Source organism: Hoplias malabaricus, chromosome 1, assembly GCF_029633855.1.
Source record: "Hoplias malabaricus isolate fHopMal1 chromosome 1, fHopMal1.hap1, whole genome shotgun sequence".
NCBI lineage: Eukaryota > Metazoa > Chordata > Actinopteri > Characiformes > Erythrinidae > Hoplias > Hoplias malabaricus.
Genome location: NC_089800.1, coordinates 27,477,887 through 27,501,589, shown reverse-complemented (window position 1 = coordinate 27,501,589; position 23,703 = coordinate 27,477,887). Strand labels below are relative to the sequence as shown.

At 40.3% G+C, this 23,703-nt stretch overlaps 1 protein-coding gene across 1 annotated transcript in view; it reads left to right on the top strand.

The window, feature by feature from the left end:
- b3glcta (beta 3-glucosyltransferase a) overlaps positions 1 to 23,703 on the top strand; it is a 153,319-nt gene that overhangs the window by 29,605 nt on the left and 100,011 nt on the right. Inside the window, exons 2-3 of the mRNA XM_066677652.1 lie at positions 5,372 to 5,418; positions 17,074 to 17,113. Of these exons, the coding sequence (XP_066533749.1) occupies positions 5,372 to 5,418; positions 17,074 to 17,113 (87 nt within the window). The remainder of the gene's footprint in view (positions 1 to 5,371; positions 5,419 to 17,073; positions 17,114 to 23,703) is intronic.

Here is a 23,703-nt window from a genome sequence, read left to right as displayed (position 1 = left end):
TGAAACTACAGTACTGTGCAAAAGTTTTAGGCACTAGAGATTATGAGATTTAAAAAGCTTTTTATCTGAGCAGTAAGTGTTTATTTGCAAAGCAAACAAACAATAAATAACACCCAATATTAGAAAAAAATAACATTATTCCAGAAAGTGTGATACTTTGTGTGTGAATGTGTTGGTTTAACTTTTTCCAAATCTCTCCTCGTGGCAGTCCGTATTATTATTTGAGGTTATCATCCAATACCTAGATTCACTGGTTAATAAATAATGCTTGTAAATAATGTGTGCTGTTGATTTAACAAATTCATGCAATCAAGGAGAATCTGAACAAAACATTGTTCTTTAAACTCACTCACACCTACTACTTTATAGAAAAAAAAATCTTATATTATTTATTTGTTTTATATTATTGTTTTTTGTATTTACTGTGATTATATATAACTTCATACAAACACCTTGCTTATTGAGAAGGCATTAGTTTATATATATATATATATATATATCTTAGGTGCCTAAGACTTCTGCACAGTACTGTATATTGGAAAATTTGGCTGTCTGTAATGAAACCTCTCAAATTTTGATTGCAACATAAGAACAGCTAGTACTATTAATATGCTGTGAAATTTAGCCATGTACATTACTGACCTGATGTCTCCAAAATCTTTCTACTGTTGAGCTCTTTGTTGGGGGTGGAGAAGATGTGAAATGGAGCTTTGGAGACTTGGTGAATGCAGCATTCACTCAGGTCCTCTGAGTAATCTGCGGAGAAGGTTTTCTTCACCTTCCTTCCTCACTGAGCTCGAGGCTAGATAGACTTGCATCTTCTTCCAGGGAGGTTCATCATAGCCTCAGTTATACATGGCTTTTTGTTCCTTATTGTTTTTCTTATGATGAAGGAATAGTGGAGGTATTTCTGGTATTACGGATTTTGTGTAGTTTTCACGTTGTGTGATTCATTGTAGTGAACAAGTTGTTTATTCTGTTAAACTGGTGTAAATGTAATACTTAAATGTAGCTGAAGTGGTGTGGTTCCCAAATTAGGTGTCAGGACCTCACAATGGGGTTGTGGGTTATTCCTTCCCTCACTCCCTCTCTCACTCCGTTCCTCGTGACTTGTCCTTTCCCTTCCTATTGCTTCTTTCATTCTTTCTTTCTTTCTTCCCTACATTTTCATTTCCCCTTCTGTTAACTACCCTATTCTACTATAACCAACCTATAGTCTAAATGTCTACATTATTAATAGACACCTATGAATTACACTTTGTTTATTTAAATATATTAAATTGTTGTTAGAGTGGGTGGCACGGTGGCGCAGCAGGTAGTGTCGCAGTCACACAGCTTCAGGGACCTGGAGGTTGTGGGTTCGAGTACTGCTTCTGGTGTCTGTGAGGAGTTTGGTGTGTTTTCCCCGTGTCTGCTTGGGTTTCCTCCAGGTGCTCCGGTATCCTCCCACAGTCCAAAAACACACAGTTGGTGTATTGATGACTCAAAAGTGTACATAGGTGTGAGTGTGTGAGTGATTGTGTGTGTTGCCCTGTGAAGGACTGGCGTCCCCTCCAGGGTGTGTTCCTGCCTTGTGCCCAATGATTCCAGGTAGGCTCTGGACCTACCGTGACCCTGAACTGGATAAGCGGTTGCAGATAATGAATGAATGAATGTTGTTATAGTTATTGGCCCATAATTTAAATTAGTATTTTGCTCATGGTCTGTTATTGGTATTGTGTGATATTCCTATCTGAGCTGGGAATTGAACCCATAACTGCAGTATAGGGGTGTTTACAACCACAGCCATTATGTTGTGGCACATATCCTGAACGTTATATTTTTGCCTTATTGCCAAACTGTATTTCCTCCTCTGGAGCAGAAGATTAGCATCAGTTTTGTTGCATGTGGTGCATCACACCATGGTGTGAAATAGCAAACCCACAGTCCTCAGCATGAGCTGCTCATGTGAAGAGAACCCTCTGCGCTTTTACCTGGGAGAAGAATGACAGCTCTCCAGGAATGTCAGACAACACAAAGTGAAAACAGCGATCAATTCCAAGGCTATTAATAGACTGCAGCGAGCTGATGAAACCTGACGGAAGTTGAATTTGATCTCCGCCACAATGACGCCTGTCCAGAGTCATGATTAAATAAGAGGTTAGGCTTTGTGTAAAAGACTGATTTAAATGTCCTGCAAGCAACAGACGTGACTCGCAGAAGAAGAATAAGGCTTTTAAAAACACTTTTACACCTCGTTTACAAGATGACAAATCCAAATTCATCACTTTTATTGCAAATAAAAAAAATAATTACCTGATTCCTTTTTTTTCCTTTCCTTTCTTTGGAGTAGCGCTCGTTCCTGATGGTTTTATTTTATTACCCATCTGACTAATTAGAGCTTCATTCTGAGTCACACTGTTAAGATTTAATGAGCTCCCATAATCATGTTACATTTCCACATGACCTTTTTTTGGGGGGGGGGCACCTAATTTGTGATGGTCCTCCATGTCACAAATTTTTATGACTCTTTGCAATTACAGATTTCTTTCCACCAGTGTTTTAAGGTCACCCTATTTTATAATTCTGCCATAAATTTTTCTTCCATCACATTGTTCTTTAGGTGCTATATTCGATACACATTTTTTGGAGACTTAATTGCGGATTAGAGAGAGTAACACTTTTTAGTTTTGCTTTATTCTCCTTGATTTATGAAGACTACTATGTAGACTAGTGATTTTTAACACTGGGATTATGTTATGGTCTCAGTGATGCTGAAAATAACTGTTGTGCAGCACTCCTGGAACACGTGTGACGCCACAATACCCACAATGATTTAACCTTTGCACACATCAATCAATCATCATTCCTCACTAAACTCACCATTTCCACACGTTTCCACAGCAGCAAGAGATAGAAATCAAAGTTAAGTGTGCACTGCTCATTTCCACTTTTACACAACCTCAGTAATCCATTAACACAGTTTGTGTGTATCACTCTGAATCGGCTGCATTTTAGATGTTGCAGGAGGAATATTCAGGAGACCTTTAACTCAACTGTGACTGATTTGGACCATGATTCTCACCTGATGGTTCTCTCCTGAACATGTGGCCCATAAATACTTAGATCTAGATCTACATAGCACCGTATATATCCAGTTTTGTCCAGGGTAGTATCATCAGTTGCTGAAAAGTGTACTGATATATACACGACAGTCATAGCTGCTGTAGACTTACTAAAGCAGGTTTCAGCAGTTAGGTCTATTCTTTATAGTTGTGTTAAACGAGTTGTGGGGTTGTGGCATAAAAGGGTTTGCACTCTGAAATGCGTTAAGAACCCCTGATATAGACTGATGTATTTACTTATTAAGCTGACACACCTCACTGTAGGTCATTATATCTGACTGCTCTAAACAGCTGTTAAATCAAATCACCTCCTTTGAGGCTCCATGAGCCTGTCTGGTTTTTCTAATTCTAATATATAGTGCTGGATATCCACAGAGGGTTGAGGCGCATAAATTATTCAGTGCCATCATTAACGAAGCTCAGTCACTTTCAAACCACATTGTGTCCCAAAGCAGTAGATTGAGATAAAGAACTTTTTTCTCTTTTCTTTGAGGGGGTGTGTTTTTGGAGTCCTATAACATGGAGATCCAGGTGGTTTCTCCTCTTTTAAAATGTGAACACTCTCTTTAATAAGGCGATTTAATCAACACCTCTAGCCTCTGATGATGTCGTTTTAAGAGTGGGTAAAGTGTTAGAAGTGTACAATAGTAAGTGACCAATTATGTATAGAAGAATTTGACGGTTCTTTGTCCATTACAATGGTTTATATTTATGGTAATTTTATATTGTAAATTGTTAAAAAATATTGTATATTTGTCAGTGCTATAAAGCAGTCCTCAAACTTTTTTTGAGAATGGAGGAGCTGGAGGAGGCATTTAGTGATGACATACATGGTTTAAGTAAAAGCTCAGTTGTTGAACGAAGCCACAATCAAATCCACAAAATGACCTGAAGAATCACTCAGTAAAGAGACATTTCTGGTAACTCTAGGTAAGTATTGTGCACAGAAGTAGCCTCCATACGTATTATTATGAGCATGTGTCCTACTCTTCTAGGCCTATTCTAATAACTGTGTGAAGGATTAGTAAATGCTTGGCCATCTCCTCGCCTGTTATCTCTCATGAAGCACTAGAAGATAAGGTCGTTGAGAGCTGGATATTTTTAGGCTGTCCTCCGATCAGTTGTGACAGTCTAAAAACTCCAGTAGCACTGATGTGTCTGATCCACGCTCTGTTCACTGCCCTCAATTTTAAAGTTAGTTTAAAAATATTAATATTGACAAAGCCAAGAGGTTTGATGGTGATTTCATGTTACTTATTTGTTCTTGGCAGTGTTTCTGTGGCTTTTATGTTGTATATATTTATATTGTAATTATTTCATATCGACTGACATTTAGAAATATATTAATTTTTACCAGCACATGTTGCAAACTGCTGCTAATTTTAACTTTTTTTGCTGTTTTCCAGAAACTGTTTTCTTTCATTGGAGTTGATTCTGTTGTTGGAAATGTAGACATATGAAATGAATCAGAGTAAAGGTCACTGTAAATGCTGATGAAACTGATTATCTGGGACAAGATGCCATTTTGAAATGCAATGTTTATTCAGTATATATGATAGTGGAGCCAGAGTAGGTGACAACCCTTTAAAACCCTTTTCACACCAGGTATGAGTTTTACTGACCATAAAAACAACAACAAAACAACTCCAGGATCCCATCTCAGTAATAATGCCATCAGAAGAGCAGATAAAATGAGCAATTACAGAATGAATGAAAGTCCACGCCAAGGGCCGGGGCCCCTCTGGAGGATGAGAATTTGGCTGCTGAAGATGTTTGGGCTCTAAATCGGGCTTTTTGATGCCGTGTATTGATCCTGTGGCCTCTGGTAAAGGCCGTCTACCACCCCCCCACCCTGGATCAATGACTACGTAATTGGAAGGGGGCTCTCTTGGCTCTAATTATGAACTTGCAGCGAGAATCATAGGGGAAAAAAATCTGTCCCAAACAGCAGGTGTAGTTTGAAGGGGAGCGGGCAGTTAAACTATAGTCTACCTAAATTAGTGACTTAACAGTTGTGGAGATAATTTAGAGTTCTGGGCTTTGATCTTTTCACATGTGTTTTTATTAAAGTGAGATTTAAGGCTGAATTGAGATCTGGGGTTTGGGGGTATTTTTGGCTCAGGCTTCTAGTAGCATTCTAAACGGCTTGATGACAGAGAACTCATTGTTAGTTTGTATTAAAAGAGACTGGCCTTAAGTTTTCTCTCTCTCTCTCTCTCTCTCTCTCTCTCTCTCTCTCTCTCTCTCTCTCTCTCTCTTCCTCTTAGTGCCCTTCATCGCTGCGAGGGAAGATGTGAAAGAGAGTGTCTCTAAGGTAAGGCTCGCCAGTTTGTTTATAGGATGGTTTCATGTTTCTAGACAATGTGGCCTGCTCTGATTCATGCTGGCTTGATTTGTATGCTCCTCGTATACTTCTCAAGGCCCGTCGCCACTTGTAAAGGTTTTATTTCCAACATGCTGTGAATGGAAGCTTCTGTTTTTCTCCCATTAAACCTGATCACTCACATTTCCACTCGAGTAAAAGCTTTAACCTGGCTTTCTCCTCGTGGTGCAAATCTAAACCCATCAGATGCTTTTTTTTTCCCCCTGTTGTTCCTTTCATCAGTTCATCCTCTGTGCGGAATGTGGGGCGTTCCAGTAATTGCTGTATTTGTAAGGCAACTTTGACTGGAGCTGTCTTAGCTGAAATGCTGAGAGCATCACCTTCGCCAAGAGAAATGCACCTCTGCTTACACCAGTCAGCTTCTTCTCCTCCCACCGCCCCCCCACCCTTCTTTCTACCTCCCTCTTGTAGGTTTCACTGTTTAATGTAATTGTGATCGTCCTTTCATCATTTTAATACCACATGAAGCAGAAATGCCACTCTGTGTGGAAAAGAGAATGAGGAAAAATGCCATAGAAAGCAGGAGGCAGTAAAGTCAAGGTTTGTGTCGATTTCCATGGGTTCTGATTAATCCTGAGCTCTGGGGTTTTGTGTCAGTTACAAAATTCCAACCTCTGTTTTCTTTTACCAGCTCAATTTCTGTAACCCTTTCATTCTGTTCAGGGTCTCAGTGCATCCAGATCCTACCTGGAATCATTGGATGCAGGAACATGACCGAGACAGAGTGCCAGTCCATCAAAGGGCACCACATACTCATTCACACACTCACAATTGTAGGTAATTTCACACAACTTCCCACAACCACAGAACCCTGGAACTGTGCAGCTGTGCCACTACCTGCAGTGCCACACTGTCACCCATCTTTTACCTTGAATGTGTAAAATAGTTAAAAATGTGGCTTGAAGTTTTCAATGTTTGAACATTACTGTGAGGATTTGATAGCATTAGTGAACTCATGTACAGCTGGATTAGTTCTGGATCACGAAAGCTACCTCCTTAGCTCATTTCTAAATATCTGAAACTTCTATTTATGAGGGTTTTTTTGGGGGGGCGGGGCATTTATCAATAATGATGGTGAATTACAAGATGTCAAAGCCTTATTGATTACTGACCTGGAATCCAGATTTCTGACAGCTTTAGATGGCTTTAATCTGAGGTATGCAAAAAGGAACAGGCACATTACATGACCACTCAAATAATGAGTAATTTCGGAAGCCAGACATTGATCAAATTGATTCTAATACATTTTAAAAACCACATCAGGTTTTTATGAGAATCTTTTTATCTTCACCTCTGAGTGAATTTGTTCAGGACCTTCACGGAAGCTGAAGGTCTTTGTGATGAGAAACTCTTCATAATTCCAGCCTGATTATACACAGGTTCCTCTTTTTAAATGGAACATGATTACACTTGTACTATTGTAATGTGTGTATTACGGGGAGAGAGAGAGAGAGACGTGGGAGAAACAGCACGGGGGGGTGGCAATCATACACGTGCACACACACCATGGAGAGAAGAAACCCACAGACAGCGAATCGAAAGAGTGACTGAGGAAAGAGCTTGAGGAGCAGAAAGAGGATAAAAGGCAGAAAGAAAGAAAAAAAACAGACAAAGATATACATGAAAGAAAAGACACAGGAGAGACGTGAGATAAAAGGAAGCGCAATGGGGTAAGAGCGAGAGACAGTGAGAAAGTGGAAGGAGAGAAGAGGATTGAAATAAGTAGGTATCAGCAGCTTTGCATATTTAAAATGAACAGAAAGCTCTGAGACCTTCCTCTGCTTTTCTGCGTCAGACTGAACAACAGACCAGAAGCTGTCAAGACTCAAAGCTCTCAAATCAATACGCTTCAAAGACTCTGTGACATCTGATTACATGCAGGTGATGGAAACCGAACGGCCGATCACTCCCTGCGTCGCAATCAAGAAACCAATTAAACTCTGCAGCAGCTGCCAGGATAAGTTCTGTCACTGGGCCCAATCCCATTTCTTACTTTTACCCCCCTACTCCTTGTTTTCAAGTGGCACATTGACCCTTGAGTTACAAGGTTGTAAATAAAACTCCTTACGAAAATGGGATAATCCTTCAAGGACCTGAAATGTCATAAGCAGCTCTGCCAGTTTGCAGTGATATCAGATGGGGGCTACAGTGCTGATATCTCGCTGACAGACTACAGTTAATTCTAGGATATCATACACCTTCAGAAGAGTTTGTATAAAATCACCCTTACCGTACTCTTCTATGATATGAAGCTGAATTCAGCTTCTCATGCAACAGCTATTTGTTTGAACCTTTCAGTTCCACATTAAATTCTAGGCCCTAGAATGTAATGGCTTTTAAAGTGTGCCTCAGGAAAATATTCATTTAAAAAGACCATGTCGTCCTGACACTTTGACTTACCCCTCTATCCCAACAAGAGTTGAGGAAACCTAGCCCTAGGCAAAATGGAAGGGCTGTATGTTAGGGGCAATGGGTGAAATGGGATTGACCTCTAGTCTCTCTGACCGCTGAAAGGTCCCTTTATAATCGGTAGCTGTTCTGAGTCACTGTGGTTAATACAGTGTAAATAGCAATTCGGTTTATAGCAATAGTGATTCCTCCTCCCTCATGTCATGGCTGAAGTGCCCTCAACTGCTTTCTCGGTGTTGGCACGGCTGCCCATGTCTCTGTACAGAAGTTTTTGTTGGGTATTTGTGATTCAGAAAAAAAGGATTCAGAATTAATCATCTTTAGGCATATGGTACACATCTTTTATGCCTTGTTTTTATGCAGTGTTCCTCACATGGTTGATGCCTTTACTGTAAAATATCTTTTTTATACCGAAAAGTACACCAAGGATTTCAGGTTGAGATCATGTAAAACAGGGTGCACTAGCACTATAATAAGGTCCTGAAGGCTGATTTTTGGGAAAAGTGTCCCACTTTACTGGAATTCTCCCCACAAAGCAATCCGCACCTCATAAAAGATACACAACGGCACATTTTTCATCTCAGGCTTTTCAATCTTGCATGACTTCTGCTGTCAGCCCTTTTCTCAATAGCCATCCTCATCGGTGTGTGGGCAGACAGAACACTGAACATCTCCTAAACGGCTTTAGGAGCCAGAGCTAATCAGACTGGACGGGTCACTGGAGCAGCAGAGCCGTAGGTGTACTGCTGTCTGTTCACACACTAAGAAACGTGATGGAGCGAGGAGGTGAGGGACTACAGTGTTTTAGAGACTGTGATAAAAATAAAATTTTTAGTCGGAGAGAATACAGTTGTCATTTATTTCAAGCTGATGCTTGGCATTGAGCATGGGGAACTTAGACCCCTGTGCCACTCAGGAAACCCTAAGTGTTCAACCATCTTTAGAAGATGGTGGATTTGATCCTGGGATTCCTTGGACATCCAAGGCTGGAGCTCTCATTACTACCATTGTAAGAGGGGAAAATACAGTTCAGAATGCACATAGCTGGGTGAAATTTACACTCAATCCACAGGAGTGAGTGTGTGACATTGGGTATTGCACACATGAACAATGATGGACTGGCACCTTGTCCAAGGTGTGTTCCTGCTTCGCACCCAAGGATTTCCTGTGGGGCCCTGAAGAGTATTTTATATTTGAAAGCTTTTTTTTTTTTAAGAATACAGTGCTAGTATTTCCAGAAATCCTTGCAGTGTTTACTAATAATCTGTTGCGGGGAATATTTTTATCATTTTTTAATCAGTACAAATACAACTTCCATTTTCTATCTTCCATTTTAATATGAAATGGGTGCTATATAATATTTAGTCATATTTATTATCCTCAATTTGATCATTCAGGCTTGAGGATGGCCCTGTATTTAAGTAATATTTGTATTCTCAAAATATGACAATATTTAAAAGAAAATATGGCTCAAATACCATTTTATTCTCAATGTAATCTAACTTTGTTCTGGAACTATTACGTAATTATATTTAAAAAATATAATAATGTTATATTCCAAAACACTGTAAGTTTGTTCTGAAAATCAAATATATATATATTTTTATCTTTTAAAAATGTCCCTAAATCGCTGTTCTAAGGGACTCTTGGGCAGCTTTGGCTGAGGAGAGGAAGTGTAACAAAGTGTGAAATGAAACTTGTGCCTGTGAAGGTTCTCTGTGAGTGAAGCGTGTGGGAACAAGGCGCATGTGTTAAAGCGGAGCCCAATTAGACTCTGGTGTGTGATCCTCAGCCTTGTCCTTCTGAGATGAATCGCTTTTACTTAAGAAAGCTTCAGATGGGCTCCGTCATGCAGCTAGTTCAGCTGAAAGCTAATGCCAGACAACTAGTAAATGCCACAAGAAAATGCCACTCACTCTTTCCTGCCGATAACTTTCCCTGTGTTTGATCAGAGAAGGCCAGGCCTGTGCTAAGCACACATAGATTTTACTGATTCATAAAAGTGTAAATTCTTGAGAATTTATTTCAAGTGATAAATAATCAGAATATCCAGGTGCCCAAGCTTCTTAACACAAATATCTGTTCCCCCTTAAATGATGCAGCAGTTATATTCAGGCCCCCGAGCTTTGTATCACCCTTAACTATTAGATTTGTGACATAACTGTGTTACACCTTAAATGTGTTACGTTCTCCTAAGGGTCTGATTTACATTTTCTTGTCCGCTTTAAATGGTACAGTACATATGTTTTGGCACTGGACTTTGGCACAGTAAGTAGGTGGTGAATTTAGGGACAATTTCAGCTTTATTTTTAAGTTATATTTTTCGATTTCGGTGTTGATTGGTGCCTTAGTTTTGAAGCATTGACATGCTTAATAATGTGCTTCTGCATCTGCTTCTGCTTCTGCATCTTGATGAGAACCACCTCAAGTAACAGGCTGGTAACTTACAGATGAGAATTTCTCTACGTATTTAGTAATATTAGGAAAGAATTTGTTCATTTCTTAAAACCAGACATAAGCAGGGGGAAGATCACTGTGCTGTGAAAGTAATAAATGAGGGTGGTTTTTCACCATGTCCTTTGTTTGGGAAACTGAGCAATGGGGCATTCTAGAAACATGAAAGCAGATGAATACAGACCTTGCAGTTTGATGTAAAATTGCAGTTTTTATAAGCTAATGTTGTGAGACAAGGGGCGTTCCACTATGTTCTGTTAGCCGTTGAATAATTTAGCAGTGGGTGAATTGCAGATTGTAATAGCTGACAAACCAGCAGAGAAGAAAAAGGCCTGTTTCCAGTGCTCTGACATTCCATTAAAGGATGCTTTTTTTGCCATTAGTGTAAATGCATTTTTAGTGCATCTTTTTTATGTCACAAAAACCAATGAATTGTTTACGAATTATTGGCCTAAAGCTTTGGAAACAAGGCAAAGCATCACTCTTGACTCAGATGTATATACTCCAGTTTCTCTTTAGTCTTGTCCAAATGAAAAATGGCAATACAGAAAGAATAATAGCAGATATTTCTGTTCTGACAACATCTACCCCTCACCTCAGACACGTTAATATTACAGTATTCACTGAATATTACTGCCGTAGCCCTATAATGAAGTTCAGGACAGCCCTAGTATCCAGGCATGTGATACCTGATGTCTGGTACTGATGTTGGATGATTAGTTCTGGGTTATACTCACTCATCCCAAATGTGTTGGATGGAGCTCCATTAATCCAGTGAACACAGATCCACTGCCCCTTAACACTAACATAACACTAAGTGTTCCCAGATAGCAGAGAATATTTGGCCCAAATGTGGCACAGCTTCAGTTCTCCTATGGCCTGCATTTGGCCTTGAATGTGTGTGTTGAGTTTGGATACTTCAGCTCAGCCACTGATCAACTTTATAAGTGACTAATAGTGGCAAAGATTGGGCCTATGTGTATCTGCAATATCATTCATATGCAGCTGCTCCAGAGGCAATGGCAAAGTAGCTCCTAAGGCAGATGTCAAAGTAGCCCTACCACCCAGCCCTAACGCCCCTGTTAATGAACAGTGGACAGGCTGCTTTCTAAAAGCTATTGGATCATTACTGGTGCTATTTCTCCATTACTGCACCTGGTATTGGCATTTCCTGATGCTGATATTGATGGAACTGCCTCCTTTAGTCCATTAGAGGACGCTGATTAGTTGAGGCACAAATGTTGCTATGTGGAGACTTTTAGGCTTTGTCTATGGGCGAGCAAGCATCTTCTGTGCTTGTAGAGTTCAGTTCTGTAATAGAAGAGGCTTGTCTTTAGAATTTTTTGCTGGTTGGGAATTGTCCAAAGTTGACAGGAGCATGTCCTCCAGACCTCTCTGTATTTTTCTCTCAGTTTTGCTGTGTATTTTGTGCAGAAAGTGGAGGATTGGGAGAGTAAGCAGATTATTTTTATTTATTTTTTTTTAACACCCTGAAGGAGAACTGCTGACACACACACACACACACACACACAAATTGTTCCTCCTTCACACAAGGACATGAGGTCTCAGAGTTATAGTGCATCCATACAGCGTGCGGTTCTGTGATTCATGCTAGTTTCTCTTTGATTCACTGGCTACTGGAATAAAATACAGCAAGTAGAATAGTTCCATTGCTTTTGCCGTTGGTGGGGGTGGGTGGTGCAGGAGGTTATAGTCTGCTCCAGTGCTTTCCAGCTCCCCTGAAATCACTAGATTATTGCTTTAGCCTCTACATGTTTGGAGGCCTGCGTTCCAGGGACAGTGACGTATGTAGACATTTTCCCCTTGCACTTGTTGCCTGGTTACCTGTCACCGTGCACTGTGATTTTCTTTTTTCCCCTGCCCTCACTTTTTGCTTGTGGCTGGATGGAATTGGGATTGTTTTCAGTGTCTGCTAGCCTCGGGTTCGGGGCAGGCCTTGGGGAACGAAGAAAAAGGGGAAAAACTTCTGTTAAATGTCACTGCAACATCAGCTCGGGGGAACTATTGTAGTCTTCTTTATGGATTCTCACTTTTCTCAGTGCTTGTCCTCTACAATTTTCCCCACCATAGTTCCTGCCTCGTGGAGGAGCGATGCCATTGATTTTCATGCACTAGTTTCAATTGATGTATGTGTATTGTGTATTTGTAATATGTGTACTGCAATATAGGCCTAAAACCATTTTTTTGTCTCCAATTCCATCCTTTCACTTAATCTCTCTCCCCTATCTCACAGAACGCCACCAGCCTTGGAATGTTGGAGTCCAACAAAAGCTTCCTTCAAACAAAACACTGGCCTACCCCTATTCAAATACACACTGCCACTGATGCAATGCCGCTGTCCAGATTAATCATATCAGCTGATATAGCCAGCCAGCATGGGCAGTAATTTCTGGAGAGGTAGCCATCCTACTCACACAGATAGCCCTTTTCACGCAGTATGGAATGGGCACCATTTCAATTCGCACACCTATTTTTTACATTTTTTGCTGCCTTTTCACCAAAAATAAATAGGGTCCTGAATATGGAAATTTAATTTCTGCTGGAAATAGGGCTGGACAATATGGCCAATATTTATATCATGGTATATTTCTAACTTTCAGTTGATATGATATACTGTAATCCTGATATTGATATAAATAACATAAATGGCACAGAAAAAAACTGCTCAGAACAAACAAGAAACATGACGTCACTAGCAAACCTCTTGGTTTGTCAATATTAATATTTTTAAACTTTAAAATTGAGGGCAATTAACTGGGCAGCGCCAGTGACAGATTGTGTAACTAATGAATATTGAAAATATGTATAAAAATCATATCATTTTATATATATACATATATATATATATATTGATATTGATATTAAATTGTTGTCCAGCCCTAAGAAAGCACTATGATGTATGATATATCAATATTTTATCCACCCCTATCCATGGGTATGCCAAGTTGTAGAGGAAAGAGATATCAACCAATGGTGACACCCTTGAAGGTGCTGAAGAAACACAGCATTTGTTGTGCGTTTGGTGTTCTCTAGAGATTGAAAAGCTACAGGAAGGAGAGTGTCTGTGCCAGACTTGTGGAAGATCTGGCCAAGCTGGCATTGTACGTTCTGCAAATGCGGCTGTTTCGCTGAATAGCAACGAGGTTCTAAGAACCATGAATGCTTCTAGATCCAGAGTTAATCTGCTCATAGAATCTAAGATTTCTCTCTAGGACTCCAGGCATTGGGCCCTGAGCTGAGAGGTCACCTGGATTTGAAGCTGCAATCTTCAGGTGATACACTTGAACACTTGAACACTTGTGCCCCTTGTAGCCCCCACAATGTGAAACATTTAACACATAGCTATATTACATATAGAAACACTTACCCTTTACAGTGACTTACTGCTGTATGCATAAAATATTGTGTGCATAATAAATTGATTTTTCTTTAAAAAAAAAAAAACTCTTGGAAAAGGTCCTACTCATTGGCATTGTGTGGTGTAGGTCTTAACATTTCTGTTGTTTGTAACCTTTAGACACAACAGTAGTTTAAAACACAAATTATGTATCTCAGCAGTCCATACACTAAGATGTTTTAACGCGTTATTTGTTGTATATATATTTAATAATGGTCTGAATCTGACAACATGCCAAAGTCAGATATGATGTCTTCCTCCTCTGGACCCTCTTGCTCTGTGTATTGGAGAGCAGTTGGCGGTCTTCCAAGGACATATGCAGTATTCTTTCGTCCATTTCTAACATTTATAAGATTATTTCATACATGTTAATCCCTCACTTCTCATCACTTTTTAATCACTCTTCAACAATATTCCAATTTACTCCATTACAGACTTTGGATCATTGTATTAAGTTTAGTGAAATTTAAAGTTTTAAGGCACTGGTTTCTTTTCATAGAAGTGAGAAATCGAATTCATTGTTCTAGTGCAGCAGTGCTTTCAGAATCACTGTTGTGCTGAGAATGGGCCACAACCCAAATAATATCAGGTCAGTGGTGGATGGGTTCTAATGATGAATGGGGTACAGTGGGTGATAAATTATACAGCAACAGCTGAGCTGTATTTAGCCAATATAAACATGCTAAGTGTAGATGTATGGTAGGTGTTTCTGATAAAATGGCCAACAAAAAAGGCATGACAGCTTGGAGAAATATCATGCATACTAATACGGGCTAGGAGGCTGTCTTTTCTGCTGTGGAGCAGTTGAACTGTGTCCTCTGGAGTGCTGGAGCTCCATCCAGTATGTTCGAGTTGAGTATGAGTGGTGTTTGTGATGGTAAACTAACAGACCCCACTTATGCTGTTGTGGCTATTGAAATTTAATCCTCACACCAATGTTGCATGATGATGTCATGTTGCTTTCAGTTCTTGGCAGTTTTTCTGTGGCTTTTTTCCCCTTTTGTTCATATCAATATTATAATTATATTGTATTGACCGAAATTAAGAAATATATTGTGATATACATTTTGGCCATATTGTCCAGCTCTATCATCCAGTGTAAAGTATTCCTGGAAAAGTAGAAGCTATCAGAGCATCAAACTTGGTACTTTGATTACCTATTATTATCATTTATTTGGGTAGAAACATTGGATAAATTGTTGGCTGTTGTTAACTAATAGAGTTTTACCACTGCATGGTACCTTTACCACTTTACTGCACTTGGCTATATTGCTATTCCCTTAGGCAGATATGTTACCTAGTACCTGGGACCGGTTACTGTACAAATCTTCCTTGTGTTGGTGGCTGTAAAATAATCCATTGAGAACTGGATGGTGCAGCAAGGGACAAACATATATACTGACCTGTCTGAAGTGCTGTGTGGAGCTGCGTTCTGTCCCAAAAACAACAACAACACCCGAAAACACAATGAGTCAACCACATTTAACATTACTGCCACCATTATTGTGGTTTCCAAAACCCGTGATTTCTGTTAGTGACAGTGTTTTGCGATGTGACTGGGCTTTGATAATGGAAAATGAACCGGGTACCCAAAAGCGAGTAGAGTTGAGTAGTATTAATTGCATGCGGTAGTAGGAAAACCTACAAAAGTGAGCATCAAAGCGATGAGATGCATACTAAGGCTGTGTACACCAGATGTGTATGTGTTCCAAGGTAATGTATATTCAAACCCTTCTTGTGGTGGCCCATTTTACTGCCATTGGGATGGCTTGTGTTAGCATATATGAAGACAGGCAAAGAAACCCATGGGCCTCACTAAAGCTAGTGAGCCTAATTAAGTCAATGCCTGCTATCCACCCTTGGCACTAAATCAAATCAGGTCTGATGTGGTCTCCTCAGCCCATGCATAAATTTGCCTCTCATTGCAATCAGATCAAAAATTATATTTATACATATGACAACACTAAGCAAGTGCTGGTGGAAGATTAATCGGGGCCACTGCCTTCTTTACTCGTCCTGTTGCACTCAGACTGGATTTGTGACAGGTTCCCATGCTTAACGATGTCACAAATAGCAAGATCTGGGAAAAGTAACTCCTGCAAGAGTTGCAGTTGCGTGCAAGGATCTGAGCGTGAGCAGATAGCAGTGAGCAGGGAAACAACTGAGGATGTGACTTGTGTCAGAAAACACTCGGAAAATACTGTATGCCTTCCCCCCCTCTTTGTTTTCTCTGGTTGCACAGGTCTCTGGTGGGCATCAATCGCTCTTTCTTGTCATGGCTTTGTCGGGCTTGCCTCGCTAACGTCTGCGAATCCTGACCTCAGTGCCAGTGACTCAGCTTCGCCCACTCCTCCATAGCCGAGATGACGCGCCATGTCCGACCCCTTCGCTGGATATATGACTTGTTTAAATTGTTCTCTCCAAGGGCTTGCTCAGAGCTCGGGGAGCCGGGTAATTGTTAGCAGAGAGGTAGTCATAAATCAAAAGCCCCTCTTAGGCTGTGCTGCTCCTTCTCTTCTTGTTAATATGGCATGACGCGGGGAGAGGGGGAGAGGGAGGGCAGCGCCGAGCTTTGATAACCTCGGGGGACTTTTTCAGATCTCTGCTCCCTTCCCTAAGGGCACCAAACTTGGGGGTGCTGGCGGAGATGGCGGCTTTTTAGTTTTAGAGTTTTGCAGCACAAATCTGAGGCGAGTTGGATCCCCTCTTCTCGCCAGAGTCGGCTCCCAGCTCGGGGGAGTTCTGGATGGTGGAATAAAGCCCCTAATGCTCTGAAAGAGGCATGTGCCCAAGGCAGAGGTAGCTGCCGCTCCAGGCTCTAAAACCCTGCAATTAAGGGAACTAATGACATGGTGAATCACAGCTTATTAAGCCAAACAAGCTGGAGAATCCTCCGGGCGCTTATTGGCATTTTAGAATTGTAATTGAATGACAAACACCCGCGAAGAGGAAAAGACTTTCATTTTGGGAATTCTTAATTTTGTTTACAGACGACTCCTCGCAATGTTCCCACGAGTGTACCACATGTCTCTGCTCCTTTTTATTTCTCTCTCTCTCTCTCTCTCTCTCTCTCTCTCTCTCTCTCTCTCGCGCTCTCTCTCTCTCTCTCTCTCTCTCCCTTTGGTTGTTAAATAGCTCTTTTATTTAACACTATGTGGGATTTGCTTGTCAACAGAAATGATGTGCATGTATTTTTTGCAGGGGGATATTTTATTTGCTTTCTGGCTCTTTTCGCACACCGTGCTACACCTTAATGCTCTTTCAATTTGTCTTCTTTCCTTCTCGTTTCTTTTCTTCTTTTCCAGGACCAAGAGGCTGACAAACTTCCCAGTGAAAGTCAACTTGGTGAGTATCAAAGCTGCTTCTGTACACTTAACAACATCTGTGGCATTTTGTGCCTTTTGCTGAAATCAGAAATTCTCTCTGAACTGGGGGGTGGGGGGGTGGGGGGCTGAAAGGGCCAACAGTGTTACATCACAACGTGATGACAGCGAGCGGTTGCCCAGAATATAAACCACACCTAAAACCTCTGTTTATGTAATATCTCCATATCCTTGTATCTTACCATAAATACAGCAACCCACACCATCTGCTCACTCCTGCCTTCTTGAACCCATCTCCTGCGTTAGCTTTACCTACCATCATGTAGCAAGCACTTGCCTACACCTTAGTTCCTTCGTACATGGTAAACCTCTTTCTTTTTTTACAGAATGGTGATTTATATGCAGGAAAGGTGTTCAGCGGCATGTACAAAGAACCTGCTTGAGTTCTCTTATCTGGTTACTGATGTACACATTGATGAAGAGAGTGTTCAACTGCACACAAACAGCAGAAGAATGGAATACTCTGGGTCAGCTACACTTGCACATAAGCCTAGGGCCCCGTCCACAGATTTATTTTTAAAACAGATTTTCCTCTTAGTACCTTTTAAAGAGAGGCATCAAAACACCATGATGTATGAGAATAACAGAGGTGTTAATCCCAAACTGCTCCATACTCCCTATGTAGTGCATAACACAAGTCATGATAATACTGAATCTAGATCTTAACAATGCATTTTTAATACAGTATTTAATGCAGTATTAACAGTGTTTCTAGTACAGCATAATTTATATTTTTTCATATGTGTGGAATTTGACATCTAGTGCTAGCTGCATGTACAGTTTTCCATTATAGTTTAATGACTTGTGTACTTCATTAAATAGGGGGTGAGGAGGTATTTGCACTTCAGCCAGAGACAGGAACGCTATGTGACGTCAGCATTTCCGAAAACGTTGTTTTTTTTTCCTCCACAGGAAAACAATGACAAGGCTGTTTTCAAAAATCTCCTTGGAGAGTCTTTTCAAAAACCTCCATTTTCAGTGACCTACATCGTTGTTCTTGTGTGTACGGGATGCCAAAACCTCTGTTTTTTTAAAAAAATTTGTATCTGTTGTGTGGACGGGGTCTAAGATCACCATGCTCAATGCCAAGAGTCAGCCAGCAGGGTATAATGCCTTCCAGAATTGGTCTGTGGAGCAGAGGAGCTGTGTTCTATGAAATGATGTGATGAAGAGGAGTTGGAGTAGGGTTTCCAGATCTAAACAGTCAGCAGCAGGACCTACCAATTCGAACAGCATTGTTCCAACATCTGATGTGGTTACTGTTTTATCAATCCCCACAATAAACAGTGGACTAGAGAGTGTCCAATACCGTCATGTTGTGCATGAGAGTAGAGGCCACTACAGGAGAGATTTTTTAAAATCCCGCCCACTCTTGATAGAGTTCGTTCTGCTCCTGCCTGCTTCCTTCAAAAAAAAAAAAAAAAAAATTAATACAATGAATAAAAAATCTTCTGAAACAACATAGAACAGCTGTCCTAAAAATATAAATAAATTAAAAATATAATAAAATATAAAAACAGACAAAGGAGGGCAAATGCACTGGCACACACATTGGCACACACACACATACACACACACACACACACACAAACATGATTGGATGTTTTACGAATATTTAGAGCGAGTTTACATTCTTATTGATATTTCAGTATTTCTCATATGTGGACTGTTAATTATGAAAGAATTATTATATTTTTAGACAGAGATTATATTAATTTGTGGGACTTTTCTTCATGTTTTCTAATCTTGCCTCACACTTGTGATCACTGGATTGGTTAACCACCCGCTTCTGACACAGCAATTTAGTCCTGCACTTCAAGGTATTTTCACTTTAATATGAGAGCTGCATGAGAACCCGAGTGCTAGAACTGGGTCTTTATGACACGCGCAGAATTATCAGACACTCTCTTTTTAATTAATGAATTTGAGAACTTCAGACCAGCCTCTTGCTGTCAGACCCAGGTGTTTAATTGAACACAGCAGGAGGGAGAGGAGGGGGGTCTCTCATTTACACATGTAAATGAGACTCTGCATAATGTTTATGTCTACCATATATGGCTCTGGGTGATAAGTCATCCTCATTACAATTTCAAGTCACCTGCCAGTTTGTGGTGAAAAATCTCTCCGGCTCTCACTATGTTATCTGTGTTTCCCAATCCCATATTCATGGTCTGAGGAGGAAGTTATGAGGTTTTAATATGACAGAGACTGTATAGAAGACGTATTGTTGTGGAGAGTTAGTAAGATCTGTTTTGGTGTCAATTTCAGGGCTGTTTCCAGCTCTAACACCTGCCCGAGCTCCAGGAGGACTTGATCATTACCTAATGATGTGATTCATGTTTAGGGAAGACATTAAAAGTATCAGAGCAGGTGGGCTACGAGACTTGGCGCTCAGCAACACTGGCCATGTTTACATGCAGTCTGAAAATCCGTTAAAAATCCAAATAATGGCTCAATCGGAATCGAATGGGTTCATGTATACACCTCAATCAGACTATTTTAATTCGCATTAAAATTTCTGTCCGATTAAACGAGGTGGGTACAGCTTTAAATAATCTGTTAAATAGAGGAATAATAGCCATGTAAACACCTGTATCCGATTACACACACCGTTATCCTTTCGGAAAGATTATGTACATTCTGTACAAGGCAACAGAAGTACACATTATTATGGAAAGGGGTCTTATGGTGTGTTCTGGAGGGACGCGACATAATCTTTCATCAACCCTCATAAAATCATGAGACTGCGGTGTCATACAGAAACTCTGCTTCCACTCAGAGTCTGGGAATTTCTTCAGTGCTTCTCTTTCACCTGTCTTTACTGTGAAAGGGTTTTGAGATACTGAGGTGAAATTAAGCTTTATAACTCCAGAGGAAGGAAACTTTATTTTAGTGAAGAAACACTAAACCATTCACTGCCTGATACTGGTATTGTGAATGTCTGTCTCTCTCTCTCTCTCTCTCCCAGCCATCTCTTAAAGGGCCCGGATGGTCTGCAGGTCTGACTGCGTGTCTCTGTGTGAATTAGGCATGATGTCTTCACTCGAGGACAGTAAACTATAGTAACACACTGCTGCTCGTCTCACTCTGACTGGGCCCCTGCAGAGGCTTGTTGTCATGGTAATGTGTATACCAAATGGTAGTCTGTGTATGCACAGCATTTTGGCTCTGATTATTTGTAGCATTATTATATTATCAGAATAAATTTAATCAGATTGGAGAAAATGTTAGCATGGAAAACAGCCACTGGAATGGATGATGTTACATCATTAATTATTATGTATTGTCCCCTGTATCATCTTCATCATAATCATCATTCTTCTACAGTTTCTTCTACATCGTTTATACTCTTCTTCCATATTTTATTCTTCTTATTATTCAACTTCTTTGACTTCTTCTTTCATTTCATTTCTTTCATCACTTTTTTAAGCATTTATTTCTTCTTCTTGTTTTCATCCTTGTTCCTATTTCTCTTATTGTTTATTCATTGTCTCCTTCCACTTCTTTTTCTTCCACATCTTCTTCTTCTTCTACTTATCATCATCATCTTCCTATTCTTTACATTAGAATATTGCAAAGCCACACACACAAACTTTTTTAGAGAGCTTCTGTGTTATTGAGTAATTCATGCTGAGCTTTGGGAGGCAGTGTACAGTGATAGAGGCCTGGGCTTGCTGTGGGATGTAGATTTTGTTCTCAAAGTAAATGAGGCTAATCGAGCAGAACGTGGAGTGGTGAAAGCAGCTCATAGGGGCTGTAATTCCACACTCCTTATTACTTCCCATCTCCAAAATAAAGCCATTATGTGAAGGGAAGCATAATTCAAAGAGGCCGAGGGAGGAGACACACAGGAAGAGGGGAACGGGAGAGACGTTTTAGAAAGATGAAAGCGGATAAACAGTTTGTCGGAATGTTGTTGCTGCCTTTAATTATGCACGAATGTGAATTTCGGCTTTATGAACGAGGAGAGCATGTTGGAGTTTGTTTGGATGGGATCCCGCACTTGATAGGAAGTGATCGCCAGGCATCGAAAGACTTCATGTGAAGAAAACAGTCAAGGAAAGCAATTAATCAGCTTCATCAAGATGTTGTCTGAAGTAATGTAATGACCTTCAGTCATCAAGGCACAGGAAAATAAAGTTGATTGCTGTGTACAGCTTAGTGAGGTATTCAGTTATTCTGAGCGTGAAGATATCGTAGCTGTCCCCATCCAGTTTGTTTGTCTTCATAATCTCTTGTTGTTTACCAGCCAGAACCAGTCTGATATTTACACTGTATGTCCACAGGCTTGTAGACACCCCTTAAAATGAATGAATTCAGCCATTTTGGGTTACACCAATTATGGTTTATGTTTAATGTTCGTAATAAAATATGAAACTCATGTGAAATGTGAAACATGGACCAAAGCTCACCACGCCTAATACCAAGTATTAGCTTAAGTGGGGTAAGACTTTTTGAACAGGGCGTGATGATGGGTTGGACTGAGATTTTAGCTCCAGAACTAATCATATAACATCAGTCCCTGGCCAGGATTGACTCTAGTGGTAGATTTTGCCAGGACATTGGGGTAACACCCTGAATCTTTTAAAGGGAAACATTTATAACTCGGAATCAGGACCTCCGTGTTTATGTCTCATACAAAGGACTGCACCATTGGTTCAGTATAGTGTCTCTGTCACTTAGGGCTGGAAGATATGGCCAACTTTTATATCATGATATATTTCTAAGTTTCAGTCAATATGATATAATTTTGACATTGATGTAACCAACACGTAAGCACCTTGTAATGAACACCCAGAAAATTTTTAATTGAGTTGATCTTATATTGATATGTTTAAGCTTAAAGTTTTCATTTAAATATCCATTGTTAAAAGCTTAATCTTAAGAAGGGATTAAGTGATTAATCACGATTAATGGCAGGAAATTGTACCATTACATAGTACCTTAATGTGGCCCAGAGTTGCTCCATAGTCCACTTGATGTCTGGCCCACATATATGGAGGACCTGTGGCTGAGTTGTGGCAGGCCACATATGTAGAGTTGCAGATGTTTATTCATTCATTCATTCATTATCTGTAAGCGCCTTTCCAGTTCAGGGTCGCGGTGGGTCCAGAGCCTACATGGAATAATTGGGCGCAAGGCGGGAACACACCCTGGAGGGGGCACCAGGCCTTCACAGGGCAACACAGTTTGTGAGTGAATGTGTGAGTTGAAGATGTGCCACATTCAAACCACATTTGTGCCAATATTTAATTGCTATCTGGGATTCGAATAGAAACCATGCACTAAAATGATAGAATATATAATCATATAATGATAGTATGTACAATAAATAATAGTCTCTCCAGTCACACAGTCACACAGCTGGACCCACTTTTATGTGTGAGTGCAGAGATTGGGCTAAATGAAGCCAAGCAGGAATGAGAGCTAAGCAAAAACTGGCAAAAAAAAAAAAAAAAAAACGCTTCCGCACTTTACTGCCGTGCACTCAGGCTCGAGGTAAAAAGCCGCTCATTATCATTTAAAGTAACAGGTGCTGAAACCAGCCTTTGTGAACAGTGCTTTTTAGACAGGGTGGCAATGTTGCTTCAGATGCTTCATTATCAGCCCAGGGAACTGTGTTAACTCGTGGCACAGGGGTAAAATATGTCCCCTCTATGTTTGTGCCCTGCAGAAAATGTAATACAATAAGGTTCACTTAGGCAGAAAAAATAATCAAATAAATGTAAAAAAAAATCAGGCAATTCAAACTTTAGCATACAGATGGTATATAATGTGGCCTCAAGAACAAGATTAACCTACTTAGAAGGAAAACAGGGATTTAGGTTCCCTGGGGCTTTAACAGAGCCAATATCCAATCCATTAAAATATGCCTGGATCTGCTCCAATCCCCATCCACTGGACATCCCTCAGAAGAAGTGCGAATACTAATCACTTTGTTCATTTAACTCCCCTCTTGCGCAATTGTCCAGACCCGTGGACGTGTATTATATATCTACAGAGATTTTTAAGAACTCCTCAGTGCCCTGTATCATCATCAGTTGTGTTTTCTTATCTTCTTCCACAGCCACTAGATCCTTTGCCTGTGCAAAAAACATAATTAAGATGAGAGTCAATCTTTTCCTCTTGCTTTCCTCATGCACTGTTGTATGAAAGGAGGTTTGCACTGTGTGGCTTAGTCTAATTTGGCTTTAATTATAACATAAAGCTGATGGTGTTAAACATCAGTGCCTTCCTTTTTACCCAGAGATGCCCTTCACGGTTCTGAAGTGATAGACCAACTCCAGAGCACGTTCAGTAAATGTTCATGCGGTAAAAGGCATTGAGGATTTCAGCTCCTGGTGTTTGGAGCATATAATATCTTTATTCTCTGAGAGCTGAGGGCTGAAGATTCAGCCTGCAGGCTGACGTGCTGAAGGCCTTTTTGCTGAAGTGGGTCAGCTCAAGACCATGCCCTTATTTCCACTCTTCTGCTGTACTCCATCCAGAACTGCTCAGAACTTTCAGCAGGCTTCAGCTCAGTGTGTCACCGTGACTCTTCAATGTCGTTGC